This window comes from Chiloscyllium punctatum, chromosome 30 (assembly GCF_047496795.1).
Source record: "Chiloscyllium punctatum isolate Juve2018m chromosome 30, sChiPun1.3, whole genome shotgun sequence".
In the NCBI taxonomy this organism is placed as follows: Eukaryota; Metazoa; Chordata; class Chondrichthyes; order Orectolobiformes; family Hemiscylliidae; genus Chiloscyllium; species Chiloscyllium punctatum.
The window spans coordinates 43,118,157-43,140,088 of record NC_092768.1 but is presented as its reverse complement, the minus strand read 5'-3'; the positions used below and the strand labels follow the sequence as shown (position 1 = coordinate 43,140,088).

At 48.9% G+C, this 21,932-nt stretch overlaps 1 protein-coding gene, 3 non-coding genes and 1 pseudogene across 4 annotated transcripts in view; all 5 read right to left on the bottom strand.

Annotated features, from left to right (window-relative positions):
* Positions 1-1,161: 1,161 nt before the first annotated feature.
* LOC140455725 (U1 spliceosomal RNA) lies at positions 1,162-1,325 on the bottom strand. The gene has a single exon (XR_011952989.1). It is a non-coding gene; the product is annotated as a U1 spliceosomal RNA (small nuclear RNA).
* A 2,494-nt stretch (positions 1,326-3,819) lies between these two features.
* On the bottom strand, positions 3,820-3,983 carry LOC140455745 (U1 spliceosomal RNA). Its single transcript, XR_011953008.1, has one exon. It is a non-coding gene; the product is annotated as a U1 spliceosomal RNA (small nuclear RNA).
* Positions 3,984-6,375: 2,392 nt separating this feature from the next.
* On the bottom strand, positions 6,376-6,539 carry LOC140455742 (U1 spliceosomal RNA). The gene has a single exon (XR_011953005.1). It is a non-coding gene; the product is annotated as a U1 spliceosomal RNA (small nuclear RNA).
* A 2,566-nt stretch (positions 6,540-9,105) lies between these two features.
* On the bottom strand, positions 9,106-9,246 carry LOC140455861 (U1 spliceosomal RNA; annotated as a pseudogene).
* A 4,773-nt stretch (positions 9,247-14,019) lies between these two features.
* LOC140455467 (cytochrome P450 2K1-like) overlaps positions 14,020-21,932 on the bottom strand; it is a 31,495-nt gene continuing 23,582 nt past the window's right edge. The window contains exons 7-9 of the mRNA XM_072550350.1: positions 19,642-19,826; positions 17,290-17,431; positions 14,020-14,591 (exon numbers count right to left, since the gene is read on the bottom strand). Of these exons, the coding sequence (XP_072406451.1) occupies positions 14,506-14,591; positions 17,290-17,431; positions 19,642-19,826 (413 nt within the window). The 3' untranslated portion in view covers positions 14,020-14,505. The remainder of the gene's footprint in view (positions 14,592-17,289; positions 17,432-19,641; positions 19,827-21,932) is intronic.

The window sequence follows — 21,932 nt, the reverse complement described above, 5'->3', positions numbered from 1 at the left end:
TGATTCGAGGCCCGGATGAGCACAGGATGACTGAGAGCTGGATTGGAGTGGATTAGAGGCCTGGATCAGTACAGGATGGCTGAGAGCTGGATGGGACAGGATTAGAGGCCTGGATCAGTACAGAATGGCTGAGAGCTGGATGGAGGCGGATTAGAGGGCTGTGTCAGTACAGAATGGCTGAGAGCTGGATGAGTCTGCATTAGAGGCCTGAATCAGTACAGAATTGCAGAAAGTTGGATTGGAGTGGATTAGAGGCCAGTATCTGTTCAGAATGGCTGAGAGCTGGATGGGGGCGGATTAGAGGATTGTATCCATACAGGATGGCTGAGAGCTGGACTGGAGAGGATTAGAGGCCTGTATCAGGACAGAATGGCTGAGAGCTGGATGGGGGGGTGCGAATTAGAGGCCTGCGTCAGGACAGAATGGCTGAGAGCTGGATGGGACAGGATTCGAGGCCTGGGTCAGTACAGAATGGCTGAGGCCTGTATCAGTACATAATGGCTGAGAGCTGAATTGGAGCAGACTGGAGACTTGGAGCAGAGCGAAAGCGGTAATTGGACTGGAGGTGGTTGTGGAGCTGGGGGAAGCTTGCTGTGAAGGTGATAGGTACATGCAAGTGGGTGGGGGTTGGGGAGCACTGATGGGGATAGGTCAGTGTGGAGTGTGGAGTGGATAGGTGGGAAGGAAAATGGACAGGTGGGACAAGTCAAGTGGAGGGGCGCGTCTGAGATGAGGTGGGGGTGGAAGATGAGGAAACGGCTGAAGTCAACATTGATGCTGTGTGGTTGGAGGGTCCGAAGGCGGAAGATTGCTCCCCCCAGGCGTGAGGTGGGCTGGATTTTGCACTTTGTCGCTCAGGGTGTTGATGCCCTTGCTTGGTAGGTTGACGAAGCAGCAAATGGTGGTAAGACATGGAGCAGATGGTGACTGAGAGCAGTTAAGAGGGAAGGTGTTTAAGGAGCATGGAGAGAGATATCGTGAGGCAATAGAGGGAAATGGTCATATATGCAGCAGAGGTATGGGGGCCGCCTAACGGTTTTAAAGTTAGGACGGATCTTGCTTGGAGAGGGAAGTTAACGGAGCCGTGAGACGGCAAGCTGCAGTATAACAGCACTGCCTACAGAAAAAGTGCAATTTAGATTCTGCCATTAGTTTGTATATCAGGGGAGAGCGCGAACGCAGTCCCCCACTACCACAAATTTTGCAGTCGAGTATCCCGCATTTGGGGACATCGCAGGCGTCCGCACACCCAAAGTGCAATGGGATAGCCTCATCCTGGGAGCGCCACCGCACTGATCATGTCAGCTCCCCTGCCAGGTAAGTATGCTCAGCGCTCACACTCGCTCACACCCCACAACAGCCGCTCCCTCTCACTCTCACACTCACTCACTTTTGCAACATCGAACATTCACTTACTCAACCTGCCCTGCCTGTCGATCAGCTTCATTCTTCAAATGGATCACCGAATGTCTCCAGGACTCCCGTTTTACTCAAATACCACCCACGGCTGCGCCTGCACTGCTTATCTGCATGTATCCCTTCAAAGGACGCGCCCCGCCCCTGTTTCCTTCAGGCTGCCTCCTGATTCGCGGAAAAAGAGGAAGGAAAGTTCCAACTTTCTTTTCAAACACTCGTCCGAATTTGATGTCAACGCGAATAAAAGCAACTTACAATCTTTGATTGTGAAACTGGAAGCAGTTTTTAAAACCAATTTGCCTCGACTTTCTACAATGTCTAGCTGCAGCTTTGCAAAACTCTCTTCAATCAGATTAGTGACTTCAGGTTGAAATCACATCCAAGATTAAGGGTGCCAGGGAAACATATTTTTCAACATTATGTTGGACGAGACACGAAACTGAGACCACCGCCTCGTCTGGCTGCACATTCCGAGCACTCGCCACCCTCTGTGTAAAATAAACTGGCCTGTGATTAAAATGTAATCGTCCTTTTCTTCCGTATCTGATTTACCTGCTGCTTTCCCTGGGGTAAAGGATTCCAAATTTAAAGGGCATAGGTTTCGGGTGAGAAGGGAAAGATTTCAAAGGGATCTAGGGGGCAACTATTGCACACAGAGGGGTGCTGCGTGGACGCAATGAGCTACCAGAGGAAGTGATGGAGGTTGGTACAATTACAACATGCGAAAGGCATCTGAATGGCGAAATGAATAGGAAGGGTTCAGAGGGATAAGGGCCAAGTGCTGACAAATGGGACAAGATTAAATTAGGATACCTGGATTACTGCGGAGCAGCTGTGCGGCAGAACAAAGTGGGCTGGAGACCTGGATCAGTGCAGGGCAGCTGTGAGCCAGCACACATTGGGCTGGAGGCCTAGAGTGGTGTGGTGAGGCTGAGAGGCAGAACAGAGTAGGCTGGAGGCCTGGATTAGTGTGGAGCAGCTGTGAGCCAGCACACAGTGTTCTGGAGGCCTAGTGTGGTGTGGAGAGGCTGAGAGGCAGAACAGAATTGGCTGGTGGCCTGGATTAGTGTGCAGCAGCTGTAAGGAAGGATAGAGTGAGCCAGAGGCCTGGATCAGTGCACAGCAGCTTTGAGGCAAAACAGAGTGAGCCAGAGGCCTGGATCAGTGTGGAGCAGCTGAGAGCTGAAGAAGAGCCGATGGAGAGATGCAACAGCCTTGAATGGCTGAGAGCTGGATTGGAGCTGATTCGAGGCCCGGATGAGCACAGGATGACTGAGAGCTGGATTGGAGTGGATTAGAGGCCTGGATCAGTACAGGATGGCTGAGAGCTGGATGGGACAGGATTAGAGGCCTGGATCAGTACAGAATGGCTGAGAGCTGGATGGAGGCGGATTAGAGGGCTGTGTCAGTACAGAATGGCTGAGAGCTGGATGAGTCTGCATTAGAGGCCTGAATCAGTACAGAATTGCAGAAAGTTGGATTGGAGTGGATTAGAGGCCAGTATCTGTTCAGAATGGCTGAGAGCTGGATGGGGGCGGATTAGAGGATTGTATCCATACAGGATGGCTGAGAGCTGGACTGGAGAGGATTAGAGGCCTGTATCAGGACAGAATGGCTGAGAGCTGGATGGGGGGGTGCGAATTAGAGGCCTGCGTCAGGACAGAATGGCTGAGAGCTGGATGGGACAGGATTCGAGGCCTGGGTCAGTACAGAATGGCTGAGGCCTGTATCAGTACATAATGGCTGAGAGCTGAATTGGAGCAGACTGGAGACTTGGAGCAGAGCGAAAGCGGTAATTGGACTGGAGGTGGTTGTGGAGCTGGGGGAAGCTTGCTGTGAAGGTGATAGGTACATGCAAGTGGGTGGGGGTTGGGGAGCACTGATGGGGATAGGTCAGTGTGGAGTGTGGAGTGGATAGGTGGGAAGGAAAATGGACAGGTGGGACAAGTCAAGTGGAGGGGCGCGTCTGAGATGAGGTGGGGGTGGAAGATGAGGAAACGGCTGAAGTCAACATTGATGCTGTGTGGTTGGAGGGTCCGAAGGCGGAAGATTGCTCCCCCCAGGCGTGAGGTGGGCTGGATTTTGCACTTTGTCGCTCAGGGTGTTGATGCCCTTGCTTGGTAGGTTGACGAAGCAGCAAATGGTGGTAAGACATGGAGCAGATGGTGACTGAGAGCAGTTAAGGGGGAAGGTGTTTAAGGAGCATGGAGAGAGATATCGTGAGGCAATAGAGGGAAATTGTCATATATGCAGCAGAGGTATGGGGGCCGCCTAACGGTTTTAAAGTTAGGACGGATCTTGCTTGGAGAGAGAAGTTAACGGAGCCGTGAGACGGCAAGCTGCAGTATAACAGCACTGCCTACAGAAAAAGGGCAATTTAGATTCTGCCATTAGTTTGTATATCAGGGGAGAGCGCGAACGCAGTCCCCCACTACCACAAATTTTGCAGTCGAGTATCCCGCATTTGGGGACATCGCAGGCGTCCGCACACCCAAAGTGCAATGGGATAGCCTCATTCTGGGAGCGCCACCGCACTGATCATGTCAGCTCCCCTGCCAGGTAAGCATGCTCAGCGCTCACACTCGCTCACACCCCACAACAGCCGCTCCCTCTCACTCTCACACTCACTCACTTTTGCAACATCGAACATTCACTTACTCAACCTGCCCTGCCTGTCGATCAGCTTCATTCTTCAAATGGATCACCGAATGTCTCCAGGACTCCCGTTTTACTCAAATACCACCCACGGCTGCGCCTGCACTGCTTATCTGCATGTATCCCTTCAAAGGACGCGCCCCGCCCCTGTTTCCTTCAGGCTGCCTCCTGATTCGCGGAAAAAGAGGAAGAAAAGTTCCAACTTTCTTTTCAAACACTCGTCCGAATTTGATGTCAACGCGAATAAAAGCAATTTACAATCTTTGATTGTGAAACTGGAAGCAGTTTTTAAAACCAATTTGCCTCGACTTTCTACAATGTCTAGCTGCAGCTTTGCAAAACTCTCTTCAATCAGATTAGTGACTTCAGGTTGAAATCACATCCAAGATTAAGGGTGCCAGGGAAACATATTTTTCAACATTATGTTGGACGAGACACGAAACTGAGACCACCGCCTCGTCTGGCTGCACATTCCGAGCACTCGCCACCCTCTGTGTAAAATAAACTGGCCTGTGATTAAAATGTAATCGTCCTTTTCTTCCGTATCTGATTTACCTGCTGCTTTCCCTGGGGTAAAGGATTCCAAATTTAAAGGGCATAGGTTTCGGGTGAGAAGGGAAAGATTTCAAAGGGATCTAGGGGGCAACTATTGCACACAGAGGGGTGCTGCGTGGACGCAATGAGCTACCAGAGGAAGTGATGGAGGTTGGTACAATTACAACATGCGAAAGGCATCTGAATGGCGAAATGAATAGGAAGGGTTCAGAGGGATAAGGGCCAAGTGCTGACAAATGGGACAAGATTAAATTAGGATACCTGGATTACTGCGGAGCAGCTGTGCGGCAGAACAAAGTGGGCTGGAGACCTGGATCAGTGCAGGGCAGCTGTGAGCCAGCACACATTGGGCTGGAGGCCTAGAGTGGTGTGGTGAGGCTGAGAGGCAGAACAGAGTAGGCTGGAGGCCTGGATTAGTGTGGAGCAGCTGTGAGCCAGCACACAGTCGACTGGAGGCCGAGAGTGGTGTGGAGAGGCTGAGAGGCAGAACAGAATTGGCTGGTGGCCTGGATTAGTGTGCAGCAGCTGTAAGGAAGAATAGAGTGAGCCAGAGGCCTGGATCAGTGCACAGCAGCTTTGAGGCAAAACAGAGTGAGCCAGAGGCCTGGATCAGTGTGGAGCAGCTGAGAGCTGAAGAAGAGCCGATGGAGAGATGCAACAGCCTTGAATGGCTGAGAGCTGGATTGGAGCTGATTCGAGGCCCGGATGAGCACAGGATGACTGAGAGCTGGATTGGAGTGGATTAGAGGCCTGGATCAGTACAGGATGGCTGAGAGCTGGATGGGACAGGATTAGAGGCCTGGATCAGTACAGAATGGCTGAGAGCTGGATGGAGGCGGATTAGAGGGCTGTGTCAGTACAGAATGGCTGAGAGCTGGATGAGTCTGCATTAGAGGCCTGAATCAGTACAGAATTGCAGAAAGTTGGATTGGAGTGGATTAGAGGCCAGTATCTGTTCAGAATGGCTGAGAGCTGGATGGGGGCGGATTAGAGGATTGTATCCATACAGGATGGCTGAGAGCTGGATTGGAGAGGATTAGAGGCCTGGGTCAGTACAGAATGGCTGAGGCCTGTATCAGTACATAATGGCTGAGAGCTGAATTGGAGCAGACTGGAGACTTGGAGCAGAGCGAAAGCGGTAATTGGACTGGAGGTGGTTGTGGAGCTGGGGGAAGCTTGCTGTGAAGGTGATAGGTACATGCAAGTGGGTGGGGGGTGGGGAGCATTGATGGGGATAGGTCAGTGTGGAGTGTGGAGTGGATAGGTGGGAAGGAAAATGGACAGGTGGGACAAGTCAAGTGGAGGGGCGCGTCTGAGATGAGGTGGGGGTGGAAGATGAGGAAACGGCTGAAGTCAACATTGATGCTGTGTGGTTGGAGGGTCCGAAGGCGGAAGATTGCTCCCCCCAGGCGTGAGGTGGGCTGGATTTTGCACTTTGTCGCTCAGGGTGTTGATGCCCTTGCTTGGTAGGTTGACGAAGCAGCAAATGGTGGTAAGACATGGAGCAGATGGTGACTGAGAGCAGTTAAGAGGGAAGGTGTTTAAGTAGCATGTCGAGAGATATCGTGAGGCAATAGAGGGAAATGGTCACATATGCAGCAGAGGTATGGGGGCCGCCTAACGGTTTTAAAGTTAGGACGGATCTTGCTTGGAGAGAGAAGTTAACGGAGCCGTGAGGAGGCAAGCTGCAGTATAACAGCACTGCCTACAGAAAAAGGGCAATTTAGATTCTGCCATTAGTTTGTATATCAGAGGAGAGCGCGAACGCAGTCCCCCACTACCACAAATTTTGCAGTCGAGTATCCCGCATTTGGGGACATCGCAGGCGTCCGCACACCCAAAGTGCAATGGGATAGCCTCATTCTGGGAGCGCCACCGCACTGATCATGTCAGCTCCCCTGCCAGGTAAGTATGCTCAACACTCACACTCGCTCACACCCCACAACAGCCGCTCCCTCTCACTCTCACACTCACTCACTTTTGCAACATCGGACATTCACTTACTCAACCTGCCCTGCCTGTCGATCAGCTTCATTCTTCAAATGGATCACCGAATGTCTCCAGGACTCCCGTTTTACTCAAATACCACCCACGGCTGCGCCTGCACTGCTTATCTGCATGTATCCCTTCAAAGGACGCGCCCCGCCCCTGTTTCCTTCAGGCTGCCTCCTGATTCGCGGAAAAAGAGGAGGGAAAGTTCCAACTTTCTATTCAAACACTCGTCCGAATTTGATGTCAACGCGAATAAAAGCAACTTCCAATCTTTGATTGTGAAAACTGGAAGCAGTTTTTAAAACCAATTTGCCTCGACTTTCTACAATGTCTAGCTGCAGCTTTGCAAATCTCTCTTCAATCAGATTAGTGACTTCAGGTTGAAATCACATGCAAGATTAAGGGTGCCAGGGAAACATATTTTTCAACATTATGTTGGACGAGACACGAAACTGAGACCACCGCCTCGTCTGGCTGCACATTCCGAGCACTCGCCACCCTCTGTGTAAAATAAACTGGCCTGTGATTAAAATGTAATCGTCCTTTTCTTCCGTATCTGATTTACCTGCTGCTTTCCCTGGGGTAAAGGATTCCAAATTTAAAGGGCATAGGTTTCGGGTGAGAAGGGAGAGATTTCAAAGGGATCTAGGGGGCAACTATTGCACACAGAGGGGTGCTGCGTGGACGCCATGAGCTACCAGAGGAAGTGATGGAGGTTGGTACAATTACAACATGCGAAAGGCATCTGAATGGCGAAATGAATAGGAAGGGTTCAGAGGGATAAGGGCCAAGTGCTGACAAATGGGACAAGATTAAATTAGGATACCTGGATTACTGCGGAGCAGCTGTGCGGCAGAACAAAGTGGGCTGGAGACCTGGATCAGTGCAGGGCAGCTGTGAGCCAGCACACATTGGGCTGGAGGCCTAGAGTGGTGTGGTGAGGCTGAGAGGCAGAACAGAGTAGGCTGGAGGCCTGGATTAGTGTGGAGCAGCTGTGAGCCAGCACACAGTCGACTGGAGGCCGAGAGTGGTGTGGTGAGGCTGAGAGACAGAACAGAGTAGGCTGGAGGCCTGGATTAGTGTGGAGCAGCTGTGAGCCAGCACACAATGTTCTGTAGGCCTAGTGTGGTGTGGAGAGGCTGAGAGGCAGAACAGAATTGGCTGGTGGCCTGGATTAGTGTGCAGCAGCTGTAAGGAAGAATAGAGTGAGCCAGAGGCCTGGATCAGTGCACAGCAGCTTTGAGGCAAAACAGAGTGAGCCAGAGGCCTGGATCAGTGTGGAGCAGCTGAGAGCTGAAGAAGAGCCGATGGAGAGATGCAACAGCCTTGAATAGCTGAGAGCTGGATTGGAGCTGATTCGAGGCCCGGATGAGCACAGGATGACTGAGAGCTGGATTGGAGTGGATTAGAGGCCTGGAGCAGTACAGGATGGCTGAGAGCTGGATGGGACGGGATTAGAGGCCTGGATCAGTACAGAATGGCTGAGAGCTGGATGGAGGCGGATTAGAGGGCTGTGTCAGTACAGAATGGCTGAGAGCTGGATGAGTCTGCATTAGAGGCCTGAATCAGTACAGAATTGCAGAAAGTTGGATTGGAGTGGATTAGAGGCCAGTATCTGTTCAGAATGGCTGAGAGCTGGATGGGGGCGGATTAGAGGATTGTATCCATACAGGATGGCTGAGAGCTGGACTGGAGAGGATTAGAGGCCTGTATCAGGACAGAATGGCTGAGAGCTGGATGGGGGGGAGCGAATTAGAGGCCTGCGTCAGGACAGAATGGCTGAGAGCTGGATTGGAGAGGATTCGAGGCCTGGGTCAGTACAGAATGGCTGAGGCCTGTATCAGTACATAATGGCTGAGAGGTGAATTGGAGCAGACTGGAGACTTGGAGCAGAGCGAAAGCGGTAATTGGACTGGAGGTGGTTGTGGAGCTGGGGGAAGCTTGCTGTGAAGGTGATAGGTACATGCAAGTGGGTGGGGGTTGGGGAGCATTGATGGGGATAGGTCAGTGTGGAGTGTGGAGTGGATAGGTGGGAAGGAAAATGGACAGGTGGGACAAGTCAAGTGGAGGGGCGCGTCTGAGATGAGGTGGGGGTGGAAGATGAGGAAACGGCTGAAGTCAACATTGATGCTGTGTGGTTGGAGGGTCCGAAGGCGGAAGATTGCTCCCCCCAGGCGTGAGGTGGGCTGGATTTTGCACTTTGTCGCTCAGGGTGTTGATGCCCTTGCTTGGTAGGTTGACGAAGCAGCAAATGGTGGTAAGACATGGAGCAGATGGTGACTGAGAGCAGTTAAGAGAGAAGGTGTTTTGGTGGGTGCTCAATGGTTTTAAACTTGGGACGGCTCTTGCTTGGAGAGAGAAGAAAGGTATACCAAAGACTGCCCGAGCAAACCTGGGCGTTAACGGAGCCGTGAGAAGGCAAGTTGCAGCATAACAGCACTGCCTACAGAAAAAGCACAATTCAGATTCTGCCATTAGTTTGTAAATCAGGGGAGAGGGCGAACGCAGTCCCCCACTATCACAAATTTTGCAGTCGAGTATCCCGCATTTGGGGACATCGCAGGCGTCAGCACACCCAAAATGCAATGGGATAGCCTTATCCTGGGAATGGCACTTTTTTTTAATTTTAAAAATATACTTAATTCATAAAATAATTTGATGGGCTGTACAGTTGGTCATGCCATACATATGTAAACATTTACATACACAGATCAAAATTTATCATTGTTATCTCAATCATATGCCCATATATTTAGCTGAGGTGTCAGCAGAGCCCAATTGTCTGCATGGGACCCCTGTTCTTCTTTAGGCAGATGTTACACAGTGGTCTTTCCCCGGGGGAAAAAATACACCCAATGCCACCTTTGTGTGTGGCTGCATCAAGCTGTGTGTGGATCCCTGGTACGCAAACACCAAGTGTCACTACGTACTGAGGTTCTACCTGTCCCCGGTGTTGCGAAGGATGGGCCTGGCCTCGCTGCCGCGGAACGCTCCGAGTAGTTGGACCGTTCCGTATCACCTGTCCTTCGTGGAGAAGTTTATGAGGAAAAACACCTTTGACCACAAGTCCATCAGGAAGTGGTCAGCACGTAATGTCCTTGAGACCCTTCGGGAAAAGGAGAGGGCGGATCCTGTCGAGTGGTTTCCTGAGCAGACTGTCAAAGCCATTTGGCAGAATGCCTCATCGCCAGAACTTTCCAACAAGCACCAAGACGTGGCTTGGCTGGTGGTGAGAAGGGCTCTGCCTGTGAGATCCTTTATGCACGCCCGGACTCTCAGCCGCACCGCACGCTGCCCTCGAAGTGGCTGCGGGGGGGACGAGACTGTCACACACCTCCTTCTGGAATGTGCCTATGCAGAAGAAGTCTGGAGAGGAATGCAGTGGTGCTTGTCGAGGTTCATCCCGAGCAGCGCTGTGACGCGGGACTCCGTGCTCTACGGCCTATTCCCTGGGACTCACACCGAGACGAACATTAACTGCGCCTGGAGGATCATCAACTCGGTGAAGGACGCTCTCTGGGCGGTCCGAAACCTGTTGATCTTCCAGCTGAAGGAGTTGACCCCGACTGAGTGTTGCAGACTGGCACATTCCAAGGTCCAGGACTATGTGTTGAGGGACGTGCTGAAGCTTGGGGCAGCTGCCGCCAAGGCGCGGTGGGGAAAGACCACCGTGTAAGATCGGCCTGCCTAAAGAAGAACAGGGGGCCCACGCAGTCATTTGGGCTCTGCTGATGCCTCAGCTAAAAATGTAATCGTACAGACCTGTAAATAGGAATGATTACTCTGTTTTGGTATGCCAAGAAATGGAATGTTTACATATGTATTGCATGTCCAACTGTACAGACCATCAAAGTATTTTATAAATAAAGTATATTTTTGAAATTAAAAAAGTTAGGTTTTGATACTCGTGTTCAGCAGACAGTGCTTTCAGAGTGCTGCTCCATCATCAGGTTGCTGTGGAGAATAGGACCAGAAGACACAGAATTTATAGCAAAAGTTTTCAGTGTCATGCAACTAAAATGATATATTGAACAAACCTGGATTGTTGTTAAGTCTTTCATCATTAGAATATTTCAATTCATTAATATGTAAATCACCTTTTCAAGATAACTTAAGGTTTCATAACAAATGGTGATAATTCAGCTCAGACAATGCATTAAAGGTGTGAGGTTAGAGTCTGTCTATTTCCCAACCTTTCCTGAAGAAGGGCTTTGATTCTATTTCCAACATGAAATTTACAAAACATACATGTATTGACTGCCTGCAGATTGTGCATTTTTTGAGCAAAATAGAATGTATCTGCAAATATAATTCTATCAATATAACTTCACCCCATAGACTAATATGTGTGTGCATGTGTTTGAGAGAGAGGGAGAGAGTTGGTATGTGCATGTGAGTGGGTGAGTGTTAGTGAAAGTGAGAGAGTGTGTTTGCATGTGTGAAAGCTTGGTGAAAATGTGTATGAGTGTGGGAGGTGTATGTTTGTGTGTTGAGAGAGAGAGTGTGTATGAGAGAGGGTCTGAATGACTGTGTGAGTATGTAAGAGTGTGTGTCTATGTGTTCTTGTGTGTGAGGGAGAGTGTGTAGTGTAGTGGGGTCACCTGTAGTGTGACATGAACCCAAGGTCCCAGTTGAGGCCATCCCCATGGATACCGAACTTGGTTATCAGCCTCTGCTCAGCCACTCTGAGTTGTTGTATATCCCAAAGTCCGCATTGGAGGACACACACTCTTACATACTCACACAGTCACCCGATGATCTGAGGCCAAATTTCCCTGACTGCTGAAGTGTTCCCCAACTGGGAGCGAACACCTCTGCCTGGTGATTGCTGTGTGGTGTCATCTGTTGTTGTAGCGTCTGCTTGGTCTCACCAATAAACCATACCTCGGGGCATCCTTGCCTGCAGCGTATGAGGTAGACAATGCTGGCCGAGACAAAGATTGGGATACAGCCAGTACACGGTGGATGGTGTCCCCACGTGTAATGGTGGTATCTGTGTCCTCACTTTGACATGTCCTGCAGGGTTGCCATGATAGGGATGTACAGTGTTGTGGTCGATGTCGTCCTGAAGGCTGGGCAGTCTGTTTAAGGTCTGGTGGTTGTTTAAAGGCGAGAACTGAAGGCATAGGGAAGGTCTTGGCGAGATGCTCATCCTCATCGATAACATGTTGCAAGCTGCGAAGAACACGGTGTCATTTTTCAGCTCCCAGGAAGTACTGAACAACGAAGGATACTGTTGGTTGCAGCTCGTATCTGTCTCCTGAGGAGGTCATTACGGGTACTCGCTGTGGCACATCGGAACTGGCAGTCGATGAGTTGATCATCGTACCCTGTTCTTTTACGAACATCCTTGAGCACCTTCAGGTGTCTGTTATGTTCCTCCTCATCTGAACAGATCCTGTGAATGTGTAGGGCTTGTCCACAGGGGATGGCTGTTTTAATAGGTTGTGGGTGGAAGCTGGGGAAGTGTAGCATTACGAGATTATCTGTGGGTTTGGGGAGAGTGGGATACTGAGGTCCATATCCTTGATGGAGATGCATGTGTCGAAGAATGAGACAGCTACGAAGGAATAGTCTGATGGTCAGTCTGATGGTGGGATGAAACCAGCAATTGGTGTTTTGTTTATGATTTACAGCATCCAAAGTTCTTTCAGTTCCCTCCATTAACTGCCTGCCTTTCCACCCATTTTTATGTTGTCTGTAAGTTTGGTGATGGTACATTCCCTTCCTTCCTCCAAGTGGTTAATAGAAACACTTGTGGTCCCAGCACTGACCTCTGGAGAACCCCATTGGTTACAGGTCACCCACCTGAAAAAGAAGCCCTTATCTCCACTCGGTGTTTCTTGGCAAATAGCCAATTCTGTAGCCAGGTCAAAATGTGCCAATGTGCATCGATGACACTTGGGGAATAAGAGAATCAAGAGAGTGCTTACACCCCAGGAAGAGCTCTCTGTAAGACTGGATTGCCCTATTTCTACCTCAGATAGTTAATCAATTCTCCTCAGAAAGCCAAAGCTGATCAAGCCTCCTGTGTGCTCTGCAGCAATGTATTCCAGATCCAAATCACTTGTGCTGTTTCTCGTGTCAGCATTGCATGTTTTGCCAGTGGGGATCCCCAATCTTCATATTAAATAGACATCATTGGAGAAAATGTGGGAAATATTGCTCAGAAACCATAGAGTCCCTACAGTGTGGAAGCAGGTCATTAGGCCCATTGAGTCTATACTGACCCTCCAGGGAGCATCCCAACCAGACCCACCCCCTACCCGATAACCCTGCATTTCCCATGGCCAATCCACCCTAACCTGCACACTATTGGACACGGGGAGAATGTTCAAGCTCCACACAGACAGTTGCCCGAGGGTGGATCCGAAACTGGATTCCTGGTGCCGTGAGGCTGCAGTGCTAACCACTGAGCCACCCTACCATCCATGTTTCCATATCATTGATTCAGGTTAAGGAGCTGCCACAGCCAGGAAATGATGTCAATCTCAGACTTTATACTGTGGTGTGTTGGGGATAACAAATGGGCATCTTTAAATTTGGGAAGGAATTTGAAGAAGTGGGCATGCAGAAACTATTCCTGTTTTTCGGATAACTCCAGAGGAAACATTTACAATTGTTGCATGGGAATGAGCATGGAACATTGGAGGATTTGTTTCCATGTCGTGTTGCAGGTAGGGAATTCCCCACAGAATGGAGCGTTTGAAGCAGTCTCCATCCATCATTTTGACAGAACGTTTGATCCATTCGTGACATAAAAGGGAAAAAGAGCGTGGCTTTTTGGGGAGGCGATGGGATATTGGGACTAACCACAGCTCAGGAGATGTTCTGAGGTGCAGGTTCGAATCCCATTGCGACAGATGCTGGAATTTGAATCCTAAGAAATCAGGAATTAGTTGTCTTTAAAGTTTAGAGTTTTAGGTATCACTGGTAAAAGGGACTATGGCGATAGTGCGAGTAAATGGTAACTGTTCAATCAGCCATGGCTACATTAAATGGCGGGCTAAATGGTCTGCTGTCCCTGTGTTCCTGGGGATGAGAGGTGGTAATCAAAACAGGAGCAGGTTTGTGAGGTGTACTGATAATAACGTAGGAGAATGTGAGGACTGCAGATGCTGGAGAGTCAGAGTTGAAGAGTGTGGTGCTGGAAAAGTACAGCCGGTCAGGCAGCATCCGAGGGGCAGGAGAGTGGACGTTTCAGGCATAAACTGAAGGGCCTGTTTCCGTGCTGTACATCTCTATGACTGTACGACTCTAATAGCGAACATGGTTCAACCATTCAGTTATTCATATTAATCTGACAGTTTTTACACAATTAGGTTTCTATGGAACTAGACCGACCAGTCTGACTAGGTTGTGTGAAACCTGCCAAACAAACAGTTCAGAGGGAAATGCGAATTATTGCAAGATTCGGGAACATGGTTTAATCATTCAGTCATTGCAATGCATCAGTTCAAATAACTCAATGAATGTAATGCTCCAAAAAGCAAGGATTCTCCTCAAAATGAATCAGTCACACAGGTTTGGAATGGGGTCTGAGTTAATTTGCAAACAGAATTCAAACTCTCAATGAAATGTCTGCCTCCTTTTGTAATGGGAGAACATTCTCAGTTGATTCCCTGGAAACATTATCATGACAGAAGTGAAGGTGGGATGATATAGATTTGTACGAAGAGTAAATGATTGTGTGCCACGTCACATAGAGACAGGGTAATCCGCTTCTGGTGCTGCCTCATACTTTGTGCTGCAGCTCCCACCTTTATAAACCCAGCAGTGAAAGACCGACTGGGCCTGTCGCTGGGTCCCATCAGCGAGACACAGCACAAACCCGGTGGGGTTTCGGGTTGGACACTAAGCCGATTCTCGGGCTGGTGTCCAGGTCGGTCACCCCTGGTGGGGCCTGGAAGTGGAACTTCTGCAGCAGGGTGGTGAAGAACAGGAAAAGCTCCACTTTAGCCACACCCTCCGACCTGAAAAAGAACGGGGGACGGTCAGTACCTCACCCACACACACACACAGACACAGACACACACACACACACACACACAGACACACACACAGACACTCAAACACAGACACACACACACAGACACTCACACACACACAGACACACAGACACACATATACACACACACACATACACACACACAAACACACACAGACACACACACAGACATACACACACACACACACATACACACACACAGACACACCGACACACACACACAGACACACACACACACATACACACACATATACACACATATACATACACACAGACACAGACATACACAGACATACACACACACAGACACGCATAGACACAGACACACACCAACACACACTCAGACCCACACTGACCCCCCCACACACACACACCCATTCACACACACACACATGCACACCCACTCACACACAGATACACACACACACATAAACACAGACACACACATACACACACAGACATACACACACATACATATACACACATGTACACACACACAGACACACACATATACACACACACACGCACACACACAAACACATACATACACACACACACACACACACACACTCACACACACAGACACACACACACACACACACAGTCCGTTCATAGACCACCATCTTCCAAACCCCCATCGCTGAAACCATCCCAATGGTCACCAACTGCAAGCAATTCCATTCCCACTGTGTGTCTCTCCATCCCTGTACAGACAGAACCCGAACAGCTGGGAGTACATTCGGCCCTTCTAGATCTTTGCTCATTCAATAAGAACCTGGCTGATCTGCTCCCTCCACCCCACCTTCCCAAACCTTCCCCATTCCTATCCATTTAATTCAGATCCAATAACTGGGTCCTGAATCTACTCAATGACTGAACATCCACAGACCCTCAGGGCAGGGAATTCCATCGTCACACCCCCCTCTGAGTGAGAGAACATTGTCCTCTCCCCATCCTAAATGGACACTCCTTTACTGTGAGACTGTCCATTGAACAGAAATGATGGAGTTTAATTCAGATAAATGGGAGGTGCTGCATTTTGGGAAAGTAAATCTTAGCAGGACTTATACACTTAATGATAAGGTCCTAGGGAATGTTGCTGAACAAAGAGACCTTGGAGTGCAGGTTCATAGCTCCTTGAAAGTGGAATCGCAGGTAGATAGGATAGTGAAGAAGGCGTTTGTTATGCTTTCCTTTATTGGTCAGAGTATTGAGTACAGACGTCGGGAGATCATGTTGTGGCTGTACAGGACTTGGTGAGGCCATTGTTGGAATATTGCGTGCAATTCTGGTCTCCTTCCTATCAGAAAGACGTTGTGGAACTTGAAAGGGCTCAGAAAAAATTTACAAGGATGTTGCCAGGGTTGGAGGATTTGAGCTATAGGGAGAGGCTGAACAGGCTGGGGCTGTTTTCCCTGGAGCGTTAGAGGCTGAGGGGTGACCTTATAGAGGTTTACAAAATTATGAGGGGCATGGATAGGGTAAACAGGCAAAGTCTTTTCCATTGGGTCAGGGAGTTCAGAACTAGAGGGTTTAGGGTGAGAAGGGAAAGATATAAAAGGGACCTAAGGGGCAACCTTTTCACCCAGAGGGTGGTGTGTGTATGGAATGAACTGTCAGATGATGTGGTGGAGGCTGGTACAATTGCAACATTTAAGAAGCATTTGGATGGGTATATGAATAGGAAGGGTTTGGAGGGATATGGGCCGGGTGCTGGCAGGTGGGACAAGATTGGATTGGGATACCTGGTCGGCACGGATGGGTTGGACCGAAGGGTCTGTTTCCATGCTGTACATCTCTATGACTCGATGACACATCCCCTCTCCAGGGCCTGAAGAATTATCCTTATTTCAAAGTATTTAAGGAATAGAGCACCGAGACCCTGTTCCAGGAACCAGCTCAGTGACTCTCTCTAAGGTAACTTTACCCTTCCTTGGGTGGAGAGACCAAAACTGTGATTGAGTGTGGTCCCACCAAACCCTGATGGGATCGCAGGACCTGTGGCACCTCCTGAGCTGAATTAATTGACATTACTGGTCATAGCCTTCGAATTTAACTTCCCTTTTCTTTATTCACTCATGGAACATGAACGTCACTGGCTGGGCCCAGCACTTACTGCCCATTCCTGATTTGTCCCGTTGAGAAGGTGGTGGTGAGCTGGCTTCTTGAAACTCTCCAGTCCCTCCGAGCCACTCACCATCCGGACCTTAAGACCACGAGAAATAAGAACTGGAGCAGACCATTTGGCCCCTCGAGACTGTTCTGCCATTCAATAGGATTATGGCTCATCCCACATTCTTCACATCCACTGTCCTGCCTTTTCCATCTCCCCATTCCTTCAGTGTCATTGGCTCAGAATCGTGGAGCTCCCTCCGTAACAACGTTTGTCTACAGCGCACGGACTGCAGCGGGTCAAGACACCAGCTCACCACCACCTTCTCAAGGGGGCGACTTGGGGAATGGGCAATAAATACTGGGCCCAGCCAGTGACACCTACAGACCATGGATGAAGTAAGAGCCAAATGGGGGAGCTCAACCCATTGGGAAATTTTGGAGCTTGCTCCGAGTTCAAATCAGAGCTGGCTCTCCACAGTCAGTTGCCTCACTTCAGAAATGGGAATATTTTAGTAACGGAACACACGGCCCCTTTTCCAACCGGTTACCTGCAGAGAAAGGCATGAAGGCGTCTCTCTTCACAAAATTCCCATCAGCATCCAAGAAGTGAGCCGGGTTAAACTGGTGGGGCTTTTCCCATTGGGTTTTATCGTACAGCACCGAGGTCAATAAAAGAATAACATACGTTCCCTGAAAAACACGGAAAGCCATTCTGAATGTGTTACTGTGCCTGTGTTTAATGGAGAGTGGGTCATGCAGGATGTGGAAAACCCAGTTTTCTCCCTGATCCTGTTAGTTTCACTAGATACCTCAGGTTATAACCGACTCCACCTTATTGTCAAATGTAATGGCTCTTCCCCACGATTAAAGAAACTCAATTCCTCAAATTCAAATTGCTGTTTGGCCTGCAGTGGGACATATTTACCTGCAGTGGAGGCTGGGTAGATTAGTGCACAGGGCCCTGCTGCTTGCTGACAGAAGGAACACGTACATAGATTGTGCCTGTTCAACTCAATAAAATAGGTGACTGCCTTTATCCAGTTCACTCTTCAGGGCAATCATAGTCAACCTGCCCAGTTTAAAACTTAAACAGAGCTTGGCAGTTAAGCGCCAGTCATCATTAACTGGTGCATTTGCTTTGACCTCTGCTAATCAGAGTCTACTGGCCAACCAATCAGCACTCTCCTCTCATTCATTAACAATAATGTTACCCTTTTCATTGATGAGTGCAAAGTGTTTGTAACAGGATTAAGAGTCAGATGGCACATTTTAACCACATTTTGAAAAAAAGCATGTGTGAGGTGCGATTTGACGCATTTTAAAAAACACAAATGTGAGGTGAGATTTAAAATCAAACCTCTTCCCACAGTTAGTGACTGGGTTTGGAATGAAGTATGGTCAAGGCAGGTTCACATGAGGCATTCAGGAGAGCACTTGATGATTATTTCAATAGGACCAATGGCTTATGGGGGAAAGGCAGACGTTTGGTTCTGTCAAAAGGCTAAAGAGAGCTAGTACAGATAAGATGGGAGAAATGGCCTCATTTTTCACCGTTGAGGTTGTGTGATGGGAACCTTCGATGTGACTTTTTTATTAGCAATTCTCAACATTGAAATTCCCCCTTTTAATTTGTTTCCCTTCTAACTCAATTCCTGTATTTATTCAGAAAGTACCATAATATTATTACCATGGTGACAATGTTCCAAGTAGAACCCTTCTTCAGGACTGGGGTGAGGGTGAGGGGAGCTGCAGATAAAGGTGGGGGGGGGATGTGGGGGAGGGTTTTGGGTAGGAAGTGGGCCGGGTGGCAGGGAGCAGTGGAAGAGAGGGGGAGGGTCTGGGAAGGGAGGTTGTTTGAAATTGGAGAGCTCAATGTTGAGGCGGAGGATAATGGACATGTCGGAGAGGGTATGGGAAGGGGAATTGAAATAGGCGGTGGTTGGGAGGGCAGGTTGGCCAACTCCAACTAGACCCAACCCCAAGAACATCTCCCCCTCCCCACCCCTCTCTGCCCTCAGGAAAAAAACGTTCCCTTCAACAGTCCTTGGTTTGTGCCACTTTCCCACCAACATATCCCCATCACCCCACACTCAACCCATGGTACCTCCCCTGCAGCTGGAAAAGGTACAAAACCTGCTGGTACACCACTTTCCTCACCTCCCTCCAGGGCCCCAAACAGTCCTTCTAGGTCAGAGAGAGGTTCACCTGCCTCACTTCCAACCTAGTTTACTGTATCAGGTCCTCCCAATGTGGTCTTCTCTACACTGGGGAGGCCAAATGTAAACTTAAGGAACTGTTCACTGAACATCTCAGCCGGTCCCACAGGGGCCGACCTGACCTCCCAGTCACTGTCCATTTTAATTCCCCTTCCCACTCCCTCTCCAATATGATCATCCTCAACCTTTTCCATTGCCAGACCACAAGTTGGAGGAACAACACCTCATCTTCTGCCTGGGCAGCCTACGGCCAGGAGGACTCATCATTGAGTTCTCCAATTTCAAATAACCTCCCTCTCCATCCCCTGACTCCCTTCCCGGCCCCTCCCCCTCCCTTCCATTCCTAGGATCGACCCTTCCTTCCTTTTACCAACTGGATACATTCCTCCCATCGACCAACCAGATGATGCCCTCTCCATGTGTTCACCTATTCCTACCTCACCAATCTGACCCTCTCCCCACCCAAAACCCTCCCCCACCCTATCCCCTCACCCCCACCCCCAGTCCTGAAGAAGGGTTACACCCGAAACACCCACTTCCCCACCTCCTGATGCTGCCTGACTTGCTGTGTCCTTCCAGCCTCCTGTTTGTTTATTTTGGTTTCCAGCATCTGCAGTTTCTTTTGTCTCGAACAATGCTCCAAGTGGCACAAATTGTGAAAAGTAAGCCTTGTATCTCTGATACCTTTGGAAGGAAACACCCTCTGAAATGTGTGTCCTCGGTTGTCGAATGAGAAAGGTTCGTGACAATGTTGGCAAACCTCTGGATTTCGTGAATCACAGCCTCAGTGTAGGGCATGTGTCTCTGGTCTTCTGTCCTCGGGAATCGACCAGCTCCTATCACCCGATCAATTTCATCTTGAACTTTCCCTGAAATAGACAAAAAGGTAAAGATCTTTGGATGGAGGGAAACAGTTTACTGCAGACTGAACTGAAGTGGAGAACTTTGTGTTGTTGAGTGACATGGACCGGGCTCGATCAGTTCCATTGTCAGTACATTCCCCTCTCAATATTTTGTCTCATCAACTCTGACAGGCATAAACATCAAACTGCCCCAAACACACAGTTGATATGATCCCACCCACTGTGTGCTAACCTCCAAGGTAAATTTTTATTGTTCACTACTGAGGACAATTTGACAATCTATTTAAAATAATTCCATGCCACTATTCATATTTATTACCCTTGAGAAGGTTCCAATTGAAAGTGCTGATTTGTCGAGTCATAATTTCCACAAAAAAAGTGCTGGGCAGGAAACTCGGCAGAGGCAGGATGATCCCAGGAAGGACATTTTAGGTCCACCCCCAGAGTATCCCTCCTCAACCTAGATCAAAAGTATAACAAATCAATCCAAGTGGCCCATCCCCTCTGCAGTGACCTGTTTATTGGGATAACTGTTCACCTCAACCTACATAAAGCCTTCTTGCCTTCAGTCCAATTTGGAATCAGACAGTGAGGTAATTATTTACCCAAGTGAATCAGACTGACAGAGGATCTGCCAGTTCTGTTGGATTCCCGATGTCCCTGAGGGAGGTGAGAGAGGTCTTGGATACAACTTGTTCGAGGCTTATCAATGCTCTGTCTCCACATTCCATGCTGTTGGTTCCCCTTGACCACAACGATCCACAAGATTGGACGGTTCACTGTGCAGCTACTGGGTTGTTCACCTGGCTTAAACTCAGGAAAGTTGTGATAAATTGGATAATTCTCAGAACATCGATCCAGGTATGGAGCTCAGTGCTGCACTGCAAGGCTCCACCTAGTGGGATTGGTGTGTAGGTGCAGGAGTATGACTGTGCCACACTGTGAACAGGTTACAGCTCTGCTCTCTTTCAAACCTGCACTCCAAGGTCGAGCATTTTCTCTGGTACTTAATAAAGTTTTTGTGCTCCAATTCCAGGGCAGACATCAAATACAGAACTTAAAATGTGGATTGATGAGATGTGTCAATATTGATTTTGTGTCTTTATGAACGTCACCCTGGGTATCATCCCGGAACCTGCAATGAAAGTTGTCTCCTCTGTGCCCAGAGGTGTCACCTTGGGCTCAAGCTCAGGAAGACTCCACTTGCTGGCTCACTAATGATCAGCTCTTTCTAATCCCAAACATTGGAGGTGTTTCTGATTGAGATGGCCAATATAGTGCTGAGTCCAGAGCTGTTTCAGTATTGCTCTTGATGGTCACTGGGTTCCTGACTGACAATGTCTTGTCTTATTCTCAATCAGATTCTTACAGGGGTCAGTATTTTACCCTGAGGGGAGGGTGGGTTTGAGCACCAGATGTAGATATGAAATGCCATGTGCCAAGACACTCATGACAGGAACTAACCTCCCTCTGGGAACATAAAGGACTGACTAAAACAAAACAAAGGAGAGTAGAGCCCAGGAACAGGCCCTTCGGCCCAACCACACTGTGCTTGACACGTGATGCCTTTCTCACTAAAACCCTTTTGCCTCTGCGTGGTCAGTATCCCTCTATTCCCTGCCTGTTCCTCAACTGTCAAGATGTCTCTTAAACTTTACTATTGTCTCCACCTCCACCATCTCCACCAGGCACTTACCACCCTCTGGGTAAAAACAAATTTGACTCTCATATTTTTGTTAAACTTACCCCCTTTTACCTTAAATTGATGTCACCCAGGACCTGTCATTAAGGACTCCATCTATCCATGCCTCTCATAATTTGTAAACATCTATCAGGTCACCCCTCATCCTTCAAAATTATTGTGAAAACAACTGAGTTTTTCCACTGTCTCCTCATGGCTAATGCCCTCTACACCAGGCAACATCCTTATAAACCATTTCTGAACCCTCTTCAAAGCCTCCACATCCTTCTGGGAGTGTGGCGACTAGAACTGTACACAATATTTCAAATGTGGCCTCACTAAAGTCCCACACCACTGCCACATGACTTGCTAATTATTCATCCTCTATCCCTGACTAGTGAAGGCAAGCACGCCCAGATGTCTTCTTGACC